The sequence below is a fragment of the Malaclemys terrapin genome, chromosome 1, assembly GCF_027887155.1.
Source record: "Malaclemys terrapin pileata isolate rMalTer1 chromosome 1, rMalTer1.hap1, whole genome shotgun sequence".
NCBI classification, from domain to species: Eukaryota; Metazoa; Chordata; order Testudines; family Emydidae; genus Malaclemys; species Malaclemys terrapin.
The window spans coordinates 30071341-30094133 of NC_071505.1; the positions used below are offsets into that span (position 1 = coordinate 30071341).

Sequence of the window (22793 nt, forward strand, 5' to 3'; positions counted from 1 at the left end):
CTCATTTCCTCTGCCACATCGCAAAGAGCAAATGAGACTTTTATTTGTGTCCTCAAGACTAGGTTTTTTTTTCTTAAGTCTATCTTAAGATCTTATTGTAAGTAGTTTGCATAGAGTAGTATATGATAGTTTACTTGTCCCTTTGGCACCTTAAGCGCTTCAAGAGGTTTGGCAATCAGACCAGAGATTGATACCCACATCCATTGCCTTCTGTGTCTGGGTGAGACTTAGTACCTCAATGCACTTTTTGCCACATCTTCACTCTCCGCTCCACAAGGAGGAGACGCTTGAGATTTATTGGTTTGAATAACATTACAACAGTGACTATTAAGGCTCATGTTTTATAGTATAAACTGATCACAGGCAGGAGTCGGAAAGAAATTACCCATGTATGGGATAATATTGTGCAAATAAGTGAATGTTGAGTATTTACACCTACCTCTGCACCATCCTGCACTGGCTTCTGTCAAACAAGATGTCTGTCCTTTATATTCTTAATTAATGTAGCTCTCTGGTATAAGAATCTATTCTGTACCTTTTCCCCCATAAAAACAATATATTATTTCTAGGGTTGTCGATTAATCGCAGTTAACTCACGCGATTAACTCAAAAAATTAATCCTGTTTAATTGTAGTTTTAATTGTACTGTTAAATAATAGGATACCAATTGAAAATTATTAATATTTGTGGATGTTTTTCTACAATTTCAAATATATTGATTTCAATTACAACACAGAATACAAAGTGTACAGTGCTCACTTTATATTATTTTTTATTACAAATATTTGCACTGTAAAAATGGTAAAAGAAATAGTATTTTTCAATTCAACTCATACAAATACTGTAGTTCAATCTCTTTATTGTGAAAGTGCAACTTACAAATGTAGATTTTTTTTGTTACATAACTGCACTCAAAAACAAAACAATGTAAAACTTTAGAGCCTACAAGTCCACTCAGTCCTACTTGTTCAGCCAGTCACTCAGAGAAACAAGTTTTGTAGTAGGCATTGCAAGGTATTTACCTGCCAGATATGCTAACATTCGTATGCCCCTTCATGCTTCGGCCATCATTCCAGAGGACATGCTTTCATCCTGACGATGCTCGTGAAGAAAATTAATGCATTTAATTAAATTTGTGACTCAACTCTGTGGGGGAGAATTATGACTCCTGTTCTGTTTTACCCACATTCTGCCATATAGTTCATGTTTTAGCAGTCTTGGATGATGACCCAGAACCTGTTCATTTTAAGAACATTTTCACTGCAGATTTGAGAAAATGCGAAGAAGGTACCAATGTGAGATTTCTAAAGATAGCTATTGCACTCGACCGTAGGTTTAAAAAGCTGAAGTGCCTTCCAAAATCTGAGAGGGATGAGATATGTGGAGCATGCTTTCTGAAGTTTTAAAAGAGCAACACTCCATTGTGGAAACTATAGAACCTGAACCACCAAAAAAGAAAATCAGTCTTCTGCTGGTGGCATCTGACTCAGATTATTAAAATGAACATGCGTTGATCTGTACTGCTTTGGATCATTATCAAATAGAACTCGTCATCCACATGGATGCATGTCCTCTGGAATGGTGTTTGAAATATGAAGGGACATATGAATCTTTAGCGCATCTGGCATGTAAATATCTTGTGACGCTGACTACAACAGTGCCATGCGAACGGCTGTTCTCACTTTCAGGTAACATTGTAAACTAGAAGTGGGCAGCGTTATCTCCTGCAAATGTAAACAAACTTGTTTGAGTGATTGGCTGAACAAAGAAGTAGGACTGAGTGAACTTGCAGGCTCTAAAGTTTTTTTACATTGTTTTATTTTTGAATGCAGTTTGTTTTTTGTACATAATTATATATTTGTACGTTCAACTTTCATGATAAAGAGATTGCACTACAGTACTTAGGTTAATTGAAATATACTATTTATTTTGTTTTTTTACAGTGAAAATATTTATAATGGAAAGTGAGCACTGTATATTCTGTATTCTGTGTTGTGATTGAAATAAATATATTTGAAAATGTAGAAAACATCCAAAAATATTTAAATAATGGTATTCTATTATTAACAGCGCGATTAATTGCAATTAATTTTTTAATCACTTGACAGCCCTAATTATTTCCTCTCTTGCTAATTTTTTAGTTTGTTGCATTAAAAATTATTTTATAGCTACTGCTGCAAACATAATGGTAGCAGTTATACATAACTAAACACTTTGTAGTAAGACATCACAAAATAAAGACGTTTCATTATCTTCCAAATTGTTTTTGGAGTTTTGTTCGAACAAATTCCTCAAGAAACAGTACACCTTTTAAGAACTGTTAAATTGCAGTTTTTTCCAACTTCTCAGCAGCTCTTTTTTTAGCACACCTGGTGGAAGAGTTGAAATGGCCATCCTATCTCATATGAAGATTTTTGCTATCTTTTCTCTAATTTGTAGCTCTAAACTAATTATTTTATCAAATAAATAACATTCCATTTACCACATTCCCAAGATACTCTCTCACTTTTTTGAGCCCTATTCATTGTCTTTAACCCCAATTCTGGCACAGCTCAGTTGGAGACAAACACTTGTGTTTCAAGGTACGAATTATACTATTTAAAATACAAGACGACCGAGTCCTCTTTCAGCAGTCTGACTAGCAATGGCACATTCTAGTATTCAGCTTGAGTTAGCTGTAGCCTGTCTCGTGGAGGATATTAATTTATGGCTTTGTACCTCCTAGCCATGAAATACAAACTATTTATGGTTTCCTTTATGATAAGATACTTAAAATCATGTCTGTGGAATTTTGGCTGCTGGCATGGGAAGTTTTTGCTAAATGGTATTAAATCATTCTGAGGCATATATTTGCTGTTTGTTTTCAGAGGAATTCCGGGGAAGAAATGTGGAACAATCATACTGACCGCAGAGGAGCTGAACTGTTGCAGGGTAAGTGAATGTTTGCACTGCTTCTTAAACAATTTGTTTTTATGGTACTAATGTAATCTGATATTGGACCAGTTTTTTAAAGATAGTTTACAAATGGGGTAAAAGAAATAGGAACACAATTACCTTTGTATGAAATATTTTATTTATTGCTTCACTTAATTGTTCTTTTCAGTTACTATTAACCTGAATAGTAGAGAAGTGAAGAATTTGGAGCACAGAGACATTCATATTAAACCTACTCTTATTGTTCCCCAAATTAATCAATATGAATCTCTTCTTAATTTCTTAATCCCCAAATGCTAGTAAATTGTTTTAACTATGTGAGTTATGGAGTTATATGCCCATTATGAGATTTTTTGAGAAGGAGAAGTCAGTAGCAAGAACAGCAGCAATCAAAAGAAATCTTTGTAGTTTAAGCTTTGTAATTCAAAGTTTGTCTATTTTGTACTTTGTGTGGCTAAAACAATTAAAAAAAAAGTTTATTGGAATAAATAATATCTGGTATGAAAAGGAGTAGCCCCAAAAAAGAGGCTAAATTTAAAAACGTTTAAAAAGATTGTCCCAGCCAGTGATACTTGTGAGTGTCTAAATGTGGAAAAGGTGTAGGGACCAGGGAAGGAAGGGGAGAGTGAGGAGAGATTATATGGATAACAAAGAATGATTGATTCCTGAGGGGAGTTTTGAGGAGATTACTAAACAGAAGGATGGTGTTTATTGGAAAGAAAGTGAGCTATTTTTCCAAGTGTAAGTGGTAACATAAGAGACGGTACAAAGTCAAGAAAGCAAAAACTAAGTGTAGGGATCAATAAAGCAAGGCACACTTCTACCCTGATATAACGCGAATTCGGATATAACACGGTAAAGCAGTGCTCCGGGGGGGAGGCTGCGCACTCTGGCGGATCAAAGCAAGTTTGATATAACGTAGTTTCACCTATAACACGGTAAGATTTTTTGGCTAACGAGGACAGCGTTATATCGAGGTAGAGGTGTATTTGGTAAAAAGCATAAGGAGCAAATAAGGAAGCAAGTAAGCAAATAGAATGAAATTAAATCAAAGACATAAACAGGATGAAGTATGTAGAGGCTTGAAGGGATTTGTTAAGGGCTTTAATTTTTAGTAATTGGTAGTTTCATGCTGATTGTTTTATTTAACTGTTTTGACTTTTTTTTTACTGGATAACAGTTTTTCCCATTTTTTTCTCAATTTTTGCAGTAGTAACGTGTTTGTATCTTTACTGATGTATCCAACATACTATACCCTCACAACTTACCATAATGCTTTTTTATGTTCTATTTTCTGTTGTTTATTTAAAATATTTTATTAAGAACCCTAAATCCTGTGCCTTATTTCTAGTTTACTAAGGCTTGTATGTCCAATTGCAGAGCAGAAACTGTTTTAAATTGCATATTGCCCTAAAATGTAAATAATTATACAGATTATCCATTGCCTTTGGCAGCCCAACAGATTCCAAATATAGTCACCTTCAGGGTACAATGTAATGCCTAATTCTTCTTCGAGTGCTTGTTAATGTCCGTTCCAATCAGGTGCGTGTGCACAGTGGCCACAAGATTTTTCCCATAGCAGCATCCATTGGATCGGTCTGGGCGCCCCCTGGAGTCGAGCCTTCATGGCGCTCAATATAAAGACCTGCCGACCCACCATCCCTTCAGTTCCTTCTTACCGCCAGTGACGGTTGGCTGGAATTTCCCGTAGTCCATGCTTAGCAAGCACATTGTACAGTTCTTTGTATATAGTTTACCTTAGTTTTGTTAGTAATTAGTAATTAGAGTTCTTGGAGGTTCTCCCCCCTCCCCCCCCATTTTGACTTCCCGGAGCCGTGGTATGCCGCGATCCCTGGGGTTTAAAAACTGTGTGGCCTGCGCGAAGTGCAATCCACACTCTTCATGCTTACGTTGTCTAGGAGAGGGTCACCAAAAGGATCACCATAAGATCTGCCACGAGTTCCGCCCTAGAACTCTTAAAGAAAGGGAACAGCGGCTTAAAGTGATCCTCATGGAGGAAGCTCTGTGCCCCTATTTGGACCCGGGCTGAGGGGACCCGGCCCCAACACATCCTTCTCGACGCAGAGCGTCCCAGCACCATCCTCAAGCTTGGTGCTGAGAAAAGATTCAGCCCAGGATGCTCGGCACAGGCACGGCACCTCCCGAGGCCTGGCAGAGAGCAGGCACCAATTCCACTCGATGGTGCCTCAGAAGAAAAAGAAGCTGGACAGTCGGTCAGCTCCAGCTAAATCCGGAAAAGTGAGGACCCCCCTCCCCCCAGCGGGCCACAGCTCCGGATCCCCTACTGGGGCTGCGTCGACTCCTGCCCAGGCGAGGCATTTGAGTCTGCGCTCCCCATGGTCAACGGTCCCTACGGGCCAGCAGCTACAGCTCCCTTCGATGCCGGAAGCTTTCAAAGCTGCTGCACCTTACAGCACTGTTCTCGCCCTCGAGGAGGGAGAAACCTTCAGCATTGGCGGTCCCACCCTACCCCCAGGTGCAGTCAAGAGGGAAGCCAGCAATGATGTCCAGGCACTCCCCCACTCGATGTCCTTCTGCACCGGCCCACTCAGACAGAGAACCTATTCACTCCCCAAGCTCTTGACTCTCAAGGCATTGAGACTCGGCTCCTCCATGGTCTTCAGTCTCTCCTACCGATCTAGGATGAGTAGGAGGCAAAGATCGAGGTCATGGAGAGACAGGAGAGAGCCCCAAGCATGTCCATTGCAGTGGCAGAATCCATCACAGTAATCATTCTGGACCCCCTCGCCCTTTCACCAAAGCCAGGGAGGGAATCAAGGGCACCACGCCGTCTCCTGTGGCCTCAATCACCTGCGTCCTGCCATCAACTGTGCAGCTTGCCTCGGCACCTGCCCACATGCCAACACCTCCGGCTGCGGCACCGTTGCACTGACCTAGACACTGACCTCAGCTCCGGTGATTCGTCCAACTTTGGTGCCGGCACTGATCTCGACGCCGACTATGGCACAGGCACTCACCATCCTGGCACCAAAGCCGGCGATGGGCCTGCCACTTTCGTCAGTGCAGATGGGTTTGGCACCGGTTCCATCAATGGTTCCACCGGTGTTGCTGATGGCTGCGCCGACACCGGGTTCGGCGTCAACAGCCCGGCGCCAGCAAGCACTCCATCAGCACCTACACTGCTCTGAGAGTCATGGGACTCCCTGGGAGTGTATGGCAGGGAGCATCTGCTTCTTATAAGTGTTTCCTCCTCGTCGTTGCCAGACAAGGCATTGGTGGGCACAGCCGTAGCCCTGACACTTGAGGACAACAGGGTGCTGCAGAAGTTGCTACAAAGGGCTGCTCAGGGTCTGGGCATTAAGGCCGAGGAGGTAGTTGAGGAGGCTGATCCTATGGTGGATGTCCTAGCCCCCTCAGGACCTTCCGATATTGCCCTTCCATTCATTAAAACCATTGTGGACACCACCAAGACCCTGTGGCAGATCCCAGTTTCCTTGCCACCCACTGCCAAGCACAATGAGAGATGTTATTTCGTGCGCTCCAAAGGGTATGAACATTTGTATTCCCACCCACCTCCCGACTCTCTTGTTGTGGATGCTGCTAACCAGCACGAGAGGAGGGTTTCTAAGTACCCTCCCCAAAAAACCAGGGAGGCTAAGTGACTAGATCTTGTCGGGGGAGAGGTCTAGTCTACAGGGGTTCTGCAGCTCCATTTTTCGAACCAGCAGGCCATCGTCAGTAGGTACTCTTATAGCACCTGTGCAGCGATGGCCAAATTTATGGAGCGCCTCTCTTCAGACTCCTGAACCAAGTTCTCGGCCTTGGTGGAGGAGGGGAAGCTAGTCTCCCGGGCTTCCCTCCAGGCCGTGTTGGATGGTGCAGATGCCACCACTAGGGTCACGACTACAGGGATGGCCATGAGAAGGGGCTCCTGGCTCCAAATCTCAGGGCTCCCTTCTGAGGTCCAACAAACTATTCAGCACCTCCCATTTGAGGGTCTGATGCTTTTTTCTGAGAAGACAGACAAGAGGCTACACAATCTGAAAGACTCATGGGCCACTCTCAAGTCTTTAGGCCTGCACACTCCCGCCACACAGTGGAGACACTTCAGACCGCAACCTCCTCCAAGATTCCATCAGCAGAACCACCAGGATGGTTCTCGGAGGAGGATCAGGAGTGGCCGAAGGAAACAACACCCATCTTCAGGCCAGGGCTCTGGCCAACCCAAATCGCCTTCTGGCCCTAAAGCGGCCTTTTGAAGGTGCGGTCGAGGATGGCGCACCAGATCAGAGACTGGATCTACCCCACCTTACCTTTTCCTCCCAACTGTCCCCTTTCTACCATGAATGGTCTTGTATCACTTTGGACCGCTGGATGCTCCGCATGGTAGAGAAGGGATACTCGATCCAATTCTATGCCCTCCCGCCTTTCCACCCTCCTTCTCCATCCCTCTTCAGGGACCCTTCTCACGAGCAGCTCCAGGAGGTGCAGTTGCTCCTATCACTAGGGGCAGTGGAGGAGGTTCCTCAAGGACACAGGGGCGAGGACTTTTATTCCCGTTATTCCTAATACCTAAAGCCAAAGGCGGCCTCAGGCCTATCCTGGACCTGTGAGAATGTAACAAGTTCATGAAGAAACTCTGGTTCTGCATGGTTTCCTGGGCCTCCATCATCACCTCGATAGATCCAGCAGACTGGTATGCTGCCCTCGACTTGAAGGACGCATATTTTCATATCACAATCTCTCAGCCCCACAGGAAGTACCTCAGATTTGTGGTCAACAGTACCCACTACCAATTTACCGTCCTCCCGTTCGGCCTGTCAGCAGCTGTCGTCGAGTTATTGCAAAGGCACCAGGTACAGGTATTTCCATTCCTCAACGACTGGCTGATCAAAGGCCGCTCCAGGATCCAAGTGAAAGCTCAGATCAGATTGATCAGAGCCACCTTCAACAGCCTGGGTCTACTTCTAAACAAAGCAAAATTGACTCTGTCTTCCGTCTAGAGGATAGAGTTCATAGGGGCAGAACTGGACTCGACCCAAGCCAGGGCATACCTGCCGGAGGCAAGGTTTCAGGCCCTGAACGATATAATTCGAGGCCTCAGTTCCCCACCACTACAGCAAGGAACTGCCTGAAACTTCTTGGACACATGGCTGTCTGTACCTATGTGGTGCAGCATACCAGACTCGCGCTTCGACCGCTTCAGTTGTGGCTCGCATCAGTGTATCGCCCAGCCCGGGACAGCTTGAACAGGATTGTGACCCTGCCTCGCTTGGTCCTCAACTCCCTCCTATGGTGGATCGACGCTCAGGAAGTGTGCTCAAGGGTTCCCTTTACCACCCCACAGCTGTCTCTGTCACTGGTGATGGATACGTCCGGTTTCGGCTGGGGAGCTCATCTGGGAGACTGCAAGACTCCAGGCCTCTGGCCTTAAGCAGATCTGGGTCTCCACATCAATGTCAGAGAGCTGAGAGCGATGTGCCTAACATGTCAGACCTTCTGTCCTTACCTAACCGGACAATGTGTATCAATCATGACGGACAATACAACAGCAATGTTCTATATCAGCAAACGGGGATACACACTCCCCTCCCCTGTGCCAGGAAGCCCTCATGCTTTGGGACTTCTATGTAGAACATTCAATACACCTGCAGGCATCATACTTCCCCGGGATACAGAACATGCTGGCAGACCACCGCAGCAGGTTGTTTCACAGCCACAAGTAGTCCCTTCGCCCGGACGTCACAATTTCAATTTTCCAGAGGTGAGGTTTTCCCCAGGTAGGCCTTTTTGCCACGCAACGCAACAGGAAGTGCCAGCTTTTCTGCTCCTTCCAGAATCACAGCCCAGGCTCCAGCACGGATTCGGTCCTCCTCCATTGGGGAGGTTCTCTCTTATACGTCTTTCCACCCATACCACTCGTTCACAAGGTGCTTCTCAAGATCTGCAGAGATCGAGCTCAGGTCATAGTGATAGCACTACCCTGGCCCCATCAGCACTGGTACACATCTCTCCTAGACGTTCTGTGGGAGTCCCAATTATCTTGCCACTCTTCCCGGACCTTCTCGCACAAGATCATGGACGTCTCCAATACCTGAACCTCCAGTTTCTTCCTCTAAAGGCGTGGAAGCTCCATGGTTAGATCCGTTGGAGCTTTCCTGTTCAGACCAGGTTAGACAGGTCCTCCTTAGCAGAAGGAAACTCTTTACGGGGGCCACATACCTTGCCAAGTGGAAGAGATTTTTCAATCTGGTTGGAGCCTATGCTAGCTTCAGTGCCACTCATTGTGGACTACTTCCTCCATCAGAAGCAGGAGGGACTCTTGTTGTCTTTGATAAGGGTGCAATTAGCCGCCGTGTCGGCCTTCCACCTGGGCGCGCAGGGCCGCTCTGTGTTTGCTAGCACCGTGGTCAGCCGATTCCTAAAAGGGCTCGACAGGCTATACCCTAATGTCCGTCAGCCTGTCCCTGCCTGGGACCTCAACTTGGTCCTTTCTAGGCTCATGGGGGTCCACCTTTGAACTGTTAGCAACGTGCTCCCTGCTCTACCTCTCTTACAAGGTGGCGTTCATGGTAGCAATAACCTCAGCCAGAAGAATGTCTGAGCTCAGGGACCTAACATCAGACCCTCCCTACACCGTGTTGTATAAGGACAAGGTTCAGCTCAGGTCTCATTCTGCTTTCCTCCCGAAGGTTGTGTCGCAGTTTCACATCAACCAGGACATCTTTCTCCTAGTATTCTACCCTAAGCCACATTCCAGCGGCAGGGAGCAGAGACTCCCCTCTCTGGATGTCCACAGGGCACTGGCCTTTTACATCGAGAGAATGAAACAGTTCAGAAAATTGATCCAGTTATTTGTGGGAGTGGCGGACAGGATGAAAGGTCAACCTTTGTCATCCCAATGCATCTCCTCATGAATAATGTCCTGTATTCGTGAGTGCTACATCCTGGCAGGTGTTTCTGCACCTCCGATCACTGCACACTCCACCAGAGTGCAGGCTTCATCTACAGCGTTCCTGGCTTAGGTTCCCACCCAGGAAATCTGTAGTGCGGCGACGTGGTCCTCCATACTCACTTTCACCACGCATTATGCGATTACCCAGCAGGCCAGAGACGATGCGGCCTTCGGACGAGCAGTACTCCAGCCAGTGGACAACTCCGACCCTGCCTTCTGAATTTGGGCTTGGGAGTCACCTGATTGGAATGGACATGCACAAGCACTTGAAGAAGAAAAAACGATTACTCATCTTCTCGTAACTGTTGTTCGAGATGTGTTGTTGATGTCTATTCCAATACCCACCCTCCTTCCCCTCTGTCTGAGTAGCCAGCGAGAAGGAACTAAAGGGGTGGCGGGTTGCCAGGGCTCTATATTGAGCACCATGAAGGTGCGACTCCAGGGGGCGTCCAGACTATGCAAAAAATCTTCTGGCCACTGTGCACGTGAGCACGCGCACACCTGATTAGAATGGACATGCACAACACATCTCGAAGAACAACAGTTACGAGAAGGTGAGTAACTGTTTTTTTCTTTTTCAAGTGGCCTCTGCACATTCGTACTCGAGATGTGCCAACACTGTGGCTTGGACTGAGGGAACCTTCTAGTAGCAGTGTCTGCTGGAATGCTGCTGTGCACTCTGCCTCTCTTCTCATGACTCTGGGCATTCGGAGGGTGGGAGCTACAAAAGAAGGTGAGGCATGCCAGCTGCCTCAGTTCCTGCCAACTGTGATAGCAGGTGAACTAGGAACCCTCTTTTAGGTTCCTGAATCCAGATTCATTGGAATGGATCGTTTCCTGTGCCATCACAGTCTTTAGTTTTAGTTAGTTTTGAGTTCTTTTTTGATTAAGGATTTTAGTACCCTGCACAGGTCCTTGGTTCTGATATGTGAGAATTAAAGATAAGACATGGTTCAAGAGGCATGTTTCTTACCCTGCCACTTTTCCTTCTTCTGGTGTATATGTGTATGGACGTTTGGTGGAAGGTCTTTAGCCCTCTTATTGCTTCATATAGATCATCTTCACCCTGAACTAATACCTTTCCTTACCCTATCCCTCCTAGAGAGTATTACCTAGACTCTTGGTTCCAACCTTTCTGACCATGAGATCACCTTCCCTCACTACAGGCTATAATAGGGAATTCCCTACTGGATACTGGCAGAACCGGAACGTACCACCATGGGCAATGTGACCATATTGGCCTTCCCTATAGATATTAACCTGAATTTAAAAGGGCTGAAGAAAGACAGCCACAAAGGAAACCTCCCAAAAGGGTTCAAGGGAAATGTCCTACACCAGAACTGTTACACTTGCTAGGGACCAAGAGATTTGTCTCAAGCACATTGTCTGAAGTAGAGCAATAGAAGAGCCTATTGAACCTCTGACTATAGATCCAGATCCAGATGTTCAAACTTTTCCACATAAGAACGTGGGTGCATCATCATCTTCCTCTCCTTGTAGAATATATGTTCCAGGGTGCAGAAAGAATGGCTGCTACCTTAAACGTCCCTTTGGTAACAAGAGGAAACTACACTTAGTTTTCAGTATTCTGAGTTTATCCTCTAGGAGTAATATTACCTAGTGAATTCTAGGAAGTTTATTACAGCTGGCATAAAATACCTGATTAAACCGAGCATCAGGACTGGCAGTTACTAAAAAAGCAAACTATATGGAGCTGCCTTCTGGTGTCATCTTTTTTTTGATGATCCTTCCACCTACAAATTCATTGGTAGTGGTGATTCCTGCCCAAAGAGCTAAAGGGCGGTTGTGCAGAATGAGGGAGTTGTGTGTTGTTTGTAAATATACGTGCCTCAGTTTACCTGTGATATTCTCTTCTCTGATTCTACAGACTTAAGTCAAAGGAAGTTGTAACAGGAAACGAACAGGAAATAAAACAATGGCAAAGATAAGGTGCTATCATAAGCAATAGCCAACATCCTTCAGGAACAATGGAGAAGCTATTAAGTGGGAAATAACTCCTGGCCTGGTGCCCGCTAGGCTGACGAAGTTTACTTTTTCTGGGCAAAACCTAGGATCAAAGCATATAATAAAATCTTAAAGATGCTAGCCTAGCAGGGATGGAGGGAGGGGAGAAAGGGTTGTTAGCAGACTGAGCCTGGCACACAGGCTGAATGAGGCAGACAGAAGCTGCAGCAAGCAGTCTGCTTCTCCCAGCCTAGAGAGGAAGGTAACTGGGCTATATGGAACTTATCAAAGGTGCAGGTAGGGGAAATGAGAATATAAGTCTTTAATTATTTATACCATCTGCTTGGCTTGGTATGTACCTTTGGGTGAATAAATTATACTTTTTTTTTTTTTTTTTTTTTTTTTTTTTTTTTTTTGAAGAAGCTGTTTCTCTGTCCCCGCAATCTTATTATTTCACAAGCTCCTGGAGGAAAAGTGCCAGACCCACTTGGGTCTGTCAAGTTAACACAATTGGTAAATGGGGACTGCAGCTCAGAGATCCAGTCTGAGTAGTAGGACCATGTGGTTTCACCATTGAGAGAGGGTGAAGGTGGCCAGGCCAGTCACCTGAGAAGTGCACTCAAGACAGACTAGAAGGGGTATAAAGTGCAGCTCACTTGATAATTGTGATAAAGGTGTAGTCCACTCTACCCCTTCTGTTAGAGCAACTAAGCAGCTAGATGCAGAGGGTAGAAAGATGTTTTCCTCTGCCAAGCTGAGAATTAGTGGTGAGTTATCAGGCAGGTAATGTACAATAGCACTGTTTGCCCAGTCTTGGCTTGAAGACCAGAGATAACTGGCCAAAGCCCTGGTTATCAAAGGTCATTTAGTTGCTATGCATCCTTGAGAACATCATTTGATGCTTCTGATATAATGTTTAGAGCTGAAGCATCCACAATTACTTTGAGGCACCACGTGTATCTATGTTCTGGAATTCTTCCAGAAACAAGAACCTCCATCCAGGACCTACAATTTGATGGTGAGAGGCTATTTAGCTCTCGGACAAGGTTCTAGAAAAACCGAAAGATACCAGGTCTACTGCAAGGTCTCTGGAGATTTCTCAGCCCCCTAGGAAAAGAATTTGGGAATCAAAGTTTTGTTGCCAGAGAAACCATACCAAGCCTCTACTTCCTATACCAACAGCAGCCCCTTGTTCAGCATTAGCAGCCGTAGCTATCATGAGCTAATGGAAGTTCCACTGTATCACCTTCCTCTGCACCAGCCTCAAGTTTGATGGGATGCCCAAGAAAATTAGGTCAGTTTTAAACCTATAAGAGGGCTTACCTTCATTTGAAGACAATCTCTCATGTTTCTTATATACACGGACCGATGGATCTTGGAGACTGTACAACATTCAGTTAAACATTATCCCTTGCCACAACTCTCCTTCCCCATCTCTTTTCATGCATCTTTTGCCTGAGGACATGCTCAGATCAGAAATTCATTCAGTACTGGAGTTGGATTCCATAGAGGAAGTTCCCAAAGAGTTACAAGGGAATGGATTTTATTCAAGGTTGTTTCTGATCCCAAAGAAAGATGGAGGTCTCTGATCCATTTTAGACCTTCAAAAACTCAACTCTTTCAACAGAAAGTTCAACCTCTGCTTGTGTATCCAAGTCATGATCAATTCAAGACTGGTTTGGGGCTCTTGCTGTATAGGATGCTTATTGTCATATCTCAATCAGATATTCACATCAAAAATACTTGCGGCTTGTTGTCATTCCATATGGCTTGTCTGCAGCATCTCAAGTGCCTATCAATAGTAGCAGCACATTTGAGAAGTTAGGGTCCCTTACTTGTACAATGGGCTCATCTGGGCATCCTCACAGGATGTCACAATCATGTACCCTATTCCAAACACTGGGGTTCAAGATAAATGGGAAGAAATCGCACATATCTCCAGCCCACATCATACCTTTTGTTGGTTAAATTTTGTATTCTCAAAAGGGCAGAGATTTTGTTTCAGAAGAAAGGCACTTTAAAATCCTTACAGTGATAAAAGTACTACAGGAGAACTAATATCAAACAGTGCTGTTCTTACTCAAGCTTGGTGGCATTATGGCTTCTGTGACATACATAACACTACGTACACATTTAAAGATGAGGCCTCTACACTGGCTAAAAAGACACTATACACCAAATACAGACACTACCCAGAGGTGTGTTCCTATCCCCACATTCAACTCTGCAACTCTGTCAGACACAGTAGACTCAGATGCTTCCAATCTGGGCTGGAAGCTTTTTACAAGAATTTGACAGTTCAGTCACTGGAAGTTCAGAGAGGAAAAACTCCATATCAGTATTAAGAGCAATACTTTGGGCTCTCAAGTCCTTTCTCCTTCAGCTATATGGCAGAGTAGCTCAAGTAGTTACCAGCAATACTACATCGATATTTTATATGAACAAGCAAACCAAGACAAGATACTGGCCAATCAGCTGAGCAGAAACTTGCATGATCAGCACAAGTAGTTACTCAAGAGCTTGGTAACAAACTATATCTTCTCCGTGTGAAGGTATCCGGAGATGCATCTTGTTGCAACAAGACACAACTCCAGATGTAAGAGGTTTTGCTTCGAGGCAAGTTGTATTTCCTCTAGACTGTGAGGTAGGTCTCCTCTGCATTTCCCCCAATTCTTCTAATTCAGAGTTCACTGGAAATTAAACAAGACAAAGCCAAGGTTATTGTGATTGCCCTGGCCTGGGCAAGACATTAGTCATTCTCCGATACTGTGACAATCACAAGGGTTTTATCTGTCTCCTGCAATTCCAGACTTACTCACCTAACAGAGAGATTGAATTGCCATCCGTATCCAGACTCTCTCCACTTGATGGCATGGCCCTAGAGCTTGAGCTATCTGTTTGGAAAAAGTAAAGAAGAGTCTATTCAACTTCAGGAAACAGTCAACTCACCAGTTATGATTATAAGTGGAAAAGTTTCTTTTCGTGTGTAACCCACAATAACATGAACCAAGCTTCAGCTCCTCTTCAATCCATACTAAAGTAATCACTTCATTTGAAATCCTTTGGGCTGTCCTAATGGTCAGTAAAAGTACATTTCACAAGCATCTTGGCTTCAAGATACCATCAAAGTGTAGTCAAGCAAAATACTATATTTAGACATGCTATAATGAGATATTGAAGGGATTAATGAACATCTACCCTCTGATTAGTGAGTCCATATCTACATGGAACCTCAGTCTAGTACTTAGCTCATGGAACTTCCTTTCAAGCCTATGGGAGAATGTTCCCTGTTTCATATCACAATTCAGGCAGCCTTTATGGTAACTATTAAATTCACTAGATGAGTGAGCAAGTTGCAGGCTCTTATTGCTGATTTTCCCTCTCCCCCTTACAGTGGTTTCACAAAAATATCATAGTCCTTTGTCTGCATCTGAAATTTCCCTTCAAGGTTGTAACAAAACTCCATCTTAACCAGGCTATAAACTTGACAGTATATTTTCCCAAGCTTTACTTTCACTCAGGGAAGCACAACTTAGAGGGCTAATGCTCTCTTGGTATCCATTTGAATCAGTCTAAGGAATACAGGCAGTCTCTTAAGGTTTTTTTTGTGTCATTCAGAAAAGAGTAACGGTCTGGCAATTGCATGCCAATGCCTTTCTAAGTGAATTAGAATAAGTATGGAGAGATTTTTAAACTTACATCTATTCCTCTTCTAGAAGAGCTTAAAGTGCCCTTGACTAGAACAAAGGCTGCTTCTGTGGCCTGCCTTAGACATATTGTTGGTGGAGTTGCTGTCTGGGCTGTTAGCTACAATAGTCTCATATTAAAAATCTGTAGAGTTGCCACATGGAGCTCTATTTCGTAAACTTTGGAAATATTCCTTAGAGCTGGCATGTAGGTCAGCTGCAGTTTGGTGAAGTAGAATTACAGTCTCTATTTAACTAGGACTCCATGTTGTACTACTAACCAGAGACAAGAGTACTGCTTATCCAACTATCCGAAGAGTAGGGAAGTGCAGAAGCCACTCAGAGGAAATGAAGGTTACTCACCTGTAACCAAATTCTTCAAGATGAACTCTGCATATTCACACTCCCCACCTACCTTCCCCTCTTACTCAGTCTTAATTTCAACTTTGGACCCAAGAAGGCGATGGAAGGAACTGAGGCATTTTGTGCACCATGACCTGTCTCCCTGTTATAGTCCTGCCTTCCAAATGCTTGGAGACAAAAGGGGTCTGAGAGCACTTCAGTGAGCACTACTTCTAGAAGGTTTCACTGGGCCAAGCTGCACTGTCGGCATATCCCAAGAATGTGAATGTGCAGGGATTATCTTGAAGGTGAGTAATCTTAAATGCTAAAATATAAATAAACTACTTTCTTTTGTTGTTTGTTCTTTGTTTTTGCAGATGACATGCTGAGCATAATTTTTGTCTTTATTTCTTTTTTAGGATTCTGTACTTATGCAGTTTTGTGCAAACAAGTTAGACAAGAAGGACTTCTTTGGGAAATCTGACCCTTTCCTAGTATTTCATCGAAGCAATGAAGATGGCAGGTAGATAACAGAATTATAAAGACAATAGGGATATCTCATGATGGTAGTATAATACACAGTTATTGCATTTTGATGATGTTTGTCAGACTGCAAGTTCTAATTTGTTCTGTAACCTCATAACATTTTCTTGGAATATAGTTTACTGTTTTAACAAGTTCAGGTATCTAAACTAGATAATGTTATGGCAGTGTAGAAATAAGACTATTATTTTAACACACAGTTAAAATAGCGTAGCTAAGGAATTTTAAAGATGGGTTTATGAGTAAAGCTAGAGTGCTATGAAAAATGGCATGGAATTTATTATGAAAAATAAATCGTGGTAAATCTTAAAATTTAATAGAATTCTAGAAGAATTTGTGAAGAATATATTAATGCACAAAGATTGATTTAGATAAGAATCCTTTTGCTGGAAGTTTGGAGACATATTTTAACCTTTTCATTAGAGTCCTGAGGGAAAAAAGACGATGAACAAAATTTCAAAATCTCTCGGTACACAAATAATTTTCAGATGTATCTATCTTCTACGTTCATGCTTAAGTCACTAAAATAGATTTATCTCTGTTGTGTTCCACTTAAGAAATATCTGATATACTAATTCCTGGTCCAGGGACTGCTTATGTGGGTCTATTAGCAATTGGCTTAACCTGTTTCCTGGAGTCTTCCTTTCTGGTATACTGCTCATTGTCATAGTCAAGAATGTAGCAGTCCAGAGGCTAGCCATGCCTGATGGTGGGTCCGTGGGGAACTAGCCTTACTGGCAAATTCTGGAGCATAGGCTGTTCTATATAAGTGGCTATTGCCAAGTACTGTGCCTCTCTGAGGCAGTTTGCTGGAACAGCTCAGCTGCTGAAGATTATAAAGTGCAGCAGGAAAGTACTTGGGGCTCTATTGAAAAATTGCAGGCCACTCTCTCCTCTCCCTTCCACTGATGCATTCAGACAGTCAATAGACCATCAGTGGGGAACCTCCTGAGTGCTGGTAAGTGTGGCTGAGCCCTGTCCATAAGAACCACACCCCATCAGTGGTAGTCATAATTGACTCTGTATGCTGCTGAGAGTGACCACAATGAGCCTTTAATTCCTTACTTGCCTCTAGGGTTGCCACCCGTCCCGGTTTTCCCAAAATCATCCCTTTTTTGGGGTAGCTGTCCTAGGAAATTTGTAAGGGTACTCAATGCACACACCAAGCTGTCCAATTTTATGAACTAAGGATCATCCCAGATGTCCAGGTTTTTTGTACCTCAGAGGTGGCAACCCTACTAGTAGCCCCTTAAACCTGATTATAATGGGACACAAGGAGCAGCTCTTCAGAACTCCTGTGAAAAGCTGGATCAGTACTCCCCAGCTTGGCTCAGAGCTTCAGGGGCTCCTTCACAATAAGAACAAGGATAAAATATAGGGTCTGTGGAGCTTAGGAAAGGATTTTGATGAACCTGGTAAGCAAGAAACGGTCATTCTCATCAGCCCTCTCACCCTTGCACATACCCTTCTCCTGATTAGATAGAAGGAAAGGAAATGGTCTGGTTCTTGGGAAAATAACAGCAGCTTGGGAGCCAGATGCAAGGAGAAAGCCCCAAGAACTGCGTACAGAGCAGGCTGCAGCAGAAGCCAGGACACAGTCATTGGAACAGGGTGTGACTATCGGACATTATAGCTGCGAGCAGGTCTGTGTGGGACTTCTGAGGAATCAGCAGTTCAGAGAGGCTCTTCTATTTGAGCCTGGGCTGGAAATCTGCAAGGCCCTATTTGATTTGAATAGGAAGACTGGACTGGAGAGGCAGCCCAAGCACTAGGCCTGAAGAATCCTAACCTTTCTAATTATAACCTTTTTGTTACATGTTGTCTAATTATAACAGCTATGTGCTGTAAACCTTTCACACATTTTAGTTGGACATTATCTGAATAGGTCATATTATCCAAACTCAACAATTAGGTGTAAAACGGCTAATAATGCTCAAGTTCGATCTTGTATGATTAAAATCAATAATTTGTTCTAACTTTCCAAGAGAGTTGTAGTAATTTTGTTATAAAACTGGTAACCAACACATCCAAACAATTAACAGTGTGATTGTTAGTATTAAATTCCAAACCTAAAGTAGAATAGAATCTTTTCAGTTCAGCTACAAAATGCTTGTAGGTATCAAAACTTAACTTCCATATCCAAAGTCTATCTCCCATTTAATGCAATCATTTATAGGGAATAAATTTTAACCTATTTTAGATAACTGATAAATAGATGCCACATTAGAATTCATTGCATTACCTCTTTTCTGAAGGAAAAACATTTCAAATTTAAAATAATTTTTATTCAACACCATTGAGGTTAATTGAATGTAAGAGATGTGTCATCATATTGCTCTTTATTTTAAAAGAAACAAAAATCATTATTGCCACTTCCCTGAGATTTTTGAGGTACAAAATCTCATTCCTGACCAATAGTGTTTTACTATTTTGAATCTAAAATGAGGGCTAAAAGATACTATTAATTTTTAAAATAAATTATCTCTAAGCAGAAATGATGGGAATTGATACACAAATGGACCCTGAATGGGATATCATTGACTATTTCTCACTGTCAAGAAATGGCACAAAACTTGGCATCTATGGATATCTGTTGCTACAACCCGTCTCCAGAAGCAAATGATTATTATTTACATAGCAGCAATAGTGGCTGGACACTGCTCAGAGAAATATGACTACTCAGTCTGCCTCACTAAGTTTACTGTCTTGGGTATACAAACAAAGCAGTGGGAAATGAGAAGTGATAAGGGCAGGCTGATTGGACATGAAGTTTACCATGTTCCACAATTTTTGTTCAGATTTTGATTTGTTTTTTTAGTGGAGTAAATATTTTCCCATGTGTAGTTTGGAAATCTTTTTCTGACAGAAGGATTGAGGATTGTGGTTCTCTACTGGTATGATTACCCGGCCTGAGAAAAACTTGCAGAACACCCAGATCCAAATTCTGTGTGCATTCCACCAAAAAATTTGATTCCAATGTACAGAATAGTCCACCTGGGATTTCCTTCCAAGTCAATCTGTGCAGATATTTCTTATCCGTATGGAAGATAAAACAAAGTGATGCAAGCTGTGAAACAAGTTTTAAAGTCAATTGCACTCTGTTCTATTTAACCAGCTTCTGGGTCTGTTCAACATTTTAAGTGTCCTATTTCTGTGTAGTTCCTTCTGTTTGTTGCAATTTATGTATCCTGCAGCTGTTCTCAGATAATGGACATATTACTAAAACTTGCTATCCTTCAGTGAATGTGGTTTCAAGGTTTGAACTTGCTAAAAGAAAGCTCTCTGCCTAGTGTCCAATGGGTATCAGTGGCCACATACATGCAACTTTTTCTGGATGTGGAGAATCACATGATTCAGGAAAAATGATCTGCATCAAAAAAGCAGTTCCGTATACATTTTCTAGAGCTAGGCCATGCATTAGAAAGGTCCTGGTGGTCTCTCTGAAGTAGGTCTGTCCAAGTCCAGAAAAATAGCTCAAGAGTTGTTCCATGTGCAAGCAGTCAAAGAGTAACAAGAATGCAGCTCACCTTCTCTGAGTTCTGATGTTTATAGAACCAAATACCACTGTTAAAATGAATACAGCAGTCATGAACTGGCACAACTGCAAGTTTATAAATTCTAAAATCTGCCCTTTTCCAGTTAGGTAAAATCTTCCCAGTCCTACTCTTCGTTGTACTTCTGTTTTAGATTGTATTTGGACATACTAGCTTATAATTAAATTCTTTAAATAATGAGGTAGAGCAATAAAGAGATCGACTACTTCTGCATATTTGTGACTCCACATTTGATCATTCAAAAGTGAAAAAATATATTTTTTTCTTTCAGTTTTACAATCTGTCACAAGACAGAAGTTGTAAAAAATACATTAAATCCAGTGTGGCAGGCATTCAAGATCTCTGTCAGAGCGCTGTGTAATGGAGACTATGACAGGTAAGATAAAGACAGTTCTATATGCAGAGGTCATTTTCTTTTAACTTACAAATTTCTTGCATGAATAACTTCTGTAAGCATTGCTGCTTCTGAATTTTTTGGTTGAGTTATTTAATCTTCATTTTAGAAGATATAAAATTAGTTCAAAACATTGGTTAAATTTAAAAAAATATTTATCTGAATCCTTTACTTAGATGTGAGCAAAGTTCCTTTTAGGTAGGAGATAAGTCACAAGGAATAGGCATTTCACATAAATGAACAAGGCAAAAATATTAATCATGCAGCAAGTATCATGAGTAATTCAGACTAGTAAATAATCCTCTCTCCATCAAAAGGAGTCACTGCTACTACTGTGCACAGAAACTAGTTTCTGCTCTGCTTCAGTTAGAAGCAAATACTGATGCACTACTTTCCTCAGGGGTGGAACTTGTATATCAGAGGCTGCTGGGGAAAAGTCCCAGAAAAAAAATAAGGTATTTTATCAAATGATTTTTGTCTGCAGTGTCCAGCTGCCACATACATAAGGACTGTATGCCTGAAGTGTATATAGGAGTCAGACCAGCTCAAGACCCAACCATGCACAGAGTCTAGAAATGTTTGGCATCTCCAAAACTTCTTACAAATAGACATACTCCACATTAAATTCTGACAGGACCCATCAGAAAAAAAAAATTTAACTCTACATGTTGACTACCTCTCATTGTTACCACCAGTGTTTTCTAGGTGTACTGAGACATTGCTGCAATTGCAACTGGCCCCTCTCAGCCCATTTATCGTGTCCCTGCTTCCTTGTCTCAACCTTGTATCTGGAGCTGTTGGGACATCTCATCCAGGCCTCAAAGGACACCAAAAATGTACACAGGACACCAAAAATGTACACAGCAATCTGTCACTCAGCCTACTCCAAGTAGTCAGTACTAAGCAGCATAAGAGCAAGAAGCATTCTCATTCACCAAGAGCTGAGAACCACACTTTCATGATAATAAGCCTAGCAAGCCTTTCTCTCCCTAAAGAATACAAAGAAATCCAAGCCTAACTGACCCAAAGTTTTTGAGGAGAAGGGGAAATTTCTTTATCATTCTTATTGGAACTGTAGGTTGAGGACACTTTCCTGGGTATTTTTAATATTGAGTACCCAAGCAGAGTAGAGTTCAAGGCTCTTGTCTCAGTATATTGCACTACTTTCTGTAGTAAAGGAAAAAGTTTTCCCAATGATTACAAAAATGAAAACTGTCCCCATATGTTCCAAGCCAGCGGACAAAAAGGATCAATTGTGTTTGAAAAGGGTCTGGACAATAAATCTTAGCTGACAAAGATATTTAATAAATTATGAAATGCTCCTCAAGGATAAATGGAATTTTTGAATTTCCTGATGAAACTCTCTATGAATTTCCATATTTCAGAGGACTCTAAGAAATTGTATATTCACTTATAGCGAACAGCTTTATCTGACCTGTCAGACAGGAAGAGGAAAGCACTTTAAAGGAGGTATATATTTGATACAGGTGATGAGGGCTTGAAGGCAGATCTAAATGCATCTTTTCTCACTAAAGACATTGACATTTGGGTAGTGCCATTATACCTACTGATTTTCTAGTCAGTGCTATTTTGAACTCTTTCTAGATATTTTGCTAAATGATGTTGAAAACAATACACATTCCTGTAATGAATTAATTAATCCAGTAATGCTTTAAAAAGCAAAAAAGCATTTTCAGATCTTATCAGTCTTACAAATCTATCATAATACATCCAAATTCCAACTTCCTGAAGATCTCCCCCATCACACCTCATTCATGTCAGGGAAAGAATAACCTGTTTTCTCAGAGTGAAAAATCCAAAATGAAAAAATGTTTTAGAATACAAGAAACTTAAATCCTTTTAGTATATAATAGCAGTTGTACACCAGTGTGAACTTTCAGAATCTGTAGGTTTTGAAGACACATTTAAATATCTCTTGCACGTCTCATGTGAAATGTATAAAATTGAAGATCAACAGCTAGCCTTCTCACTATGGAACCCCCTTTGGGGAGAGTATGTAGCCCTGCTCAAAGAAGATTTGTCCATCCTGAAATGGGCAGAAAAGAAACTTTTGGCACTCAGTCATTCACATAGCTGGGAAAATAAATATCGCTACAGGCTGGCTGAGTCTTTCTACCATGTACCCTAAGCAACGGAGGAGCCATTTTTCCACATGTATCATCTAATTTGTAGGGGGTAGAGAACTCATGGGAGATTTGGCTATTTGCCACAATTGAAAAGTGGTAACTATTCTACAGCGGATCAACGGTACCACATTAGAAGGCATAGACAAGTTATCTGTTGTTTTTGTAAAAATCCCAACATTACCCATACCTTCTCTCTTAACCCTTATTCCCAAATTGCTAAGAAAATTGCACCAAGTTGGTCTCCCAAGTGTCTGGTTTGTTGAACTGACACTTTGGACTATGGAGAAGCCC

The 22793-nt window shown here is 42.3% G+C and overlaps 1 protein-coding gene across 3 annotated transcripts in view; it reads left to right on the plus strand.

Annotated features, from left to right (window-relative positions):
* CPNE8 (copine 8) overlaps positions 1–22793 on the plus strand; it is a 271698-nt gene that overhangs the window by 101125 nt on the left and 147780 nt on the right. For all 3 annotated transcript variants that reach the window (XM_054019129.1, XM_054019120.1, XM_054019112.1), the window contains exons 7-9: positions 2868–2931; positions 16284–16387; positions 20233–20337. In XM_054019129.1, coding sequence (XP_053875104.1) covers positions 2868–2931; positions 16284–16387; positions 20233–20337 — 273 coding nt within the window. The remainder of the gene's footprint in view (positions 1–2867; positions 2932–16283; positions 16388–20232; positions 20338–22793) is intronic.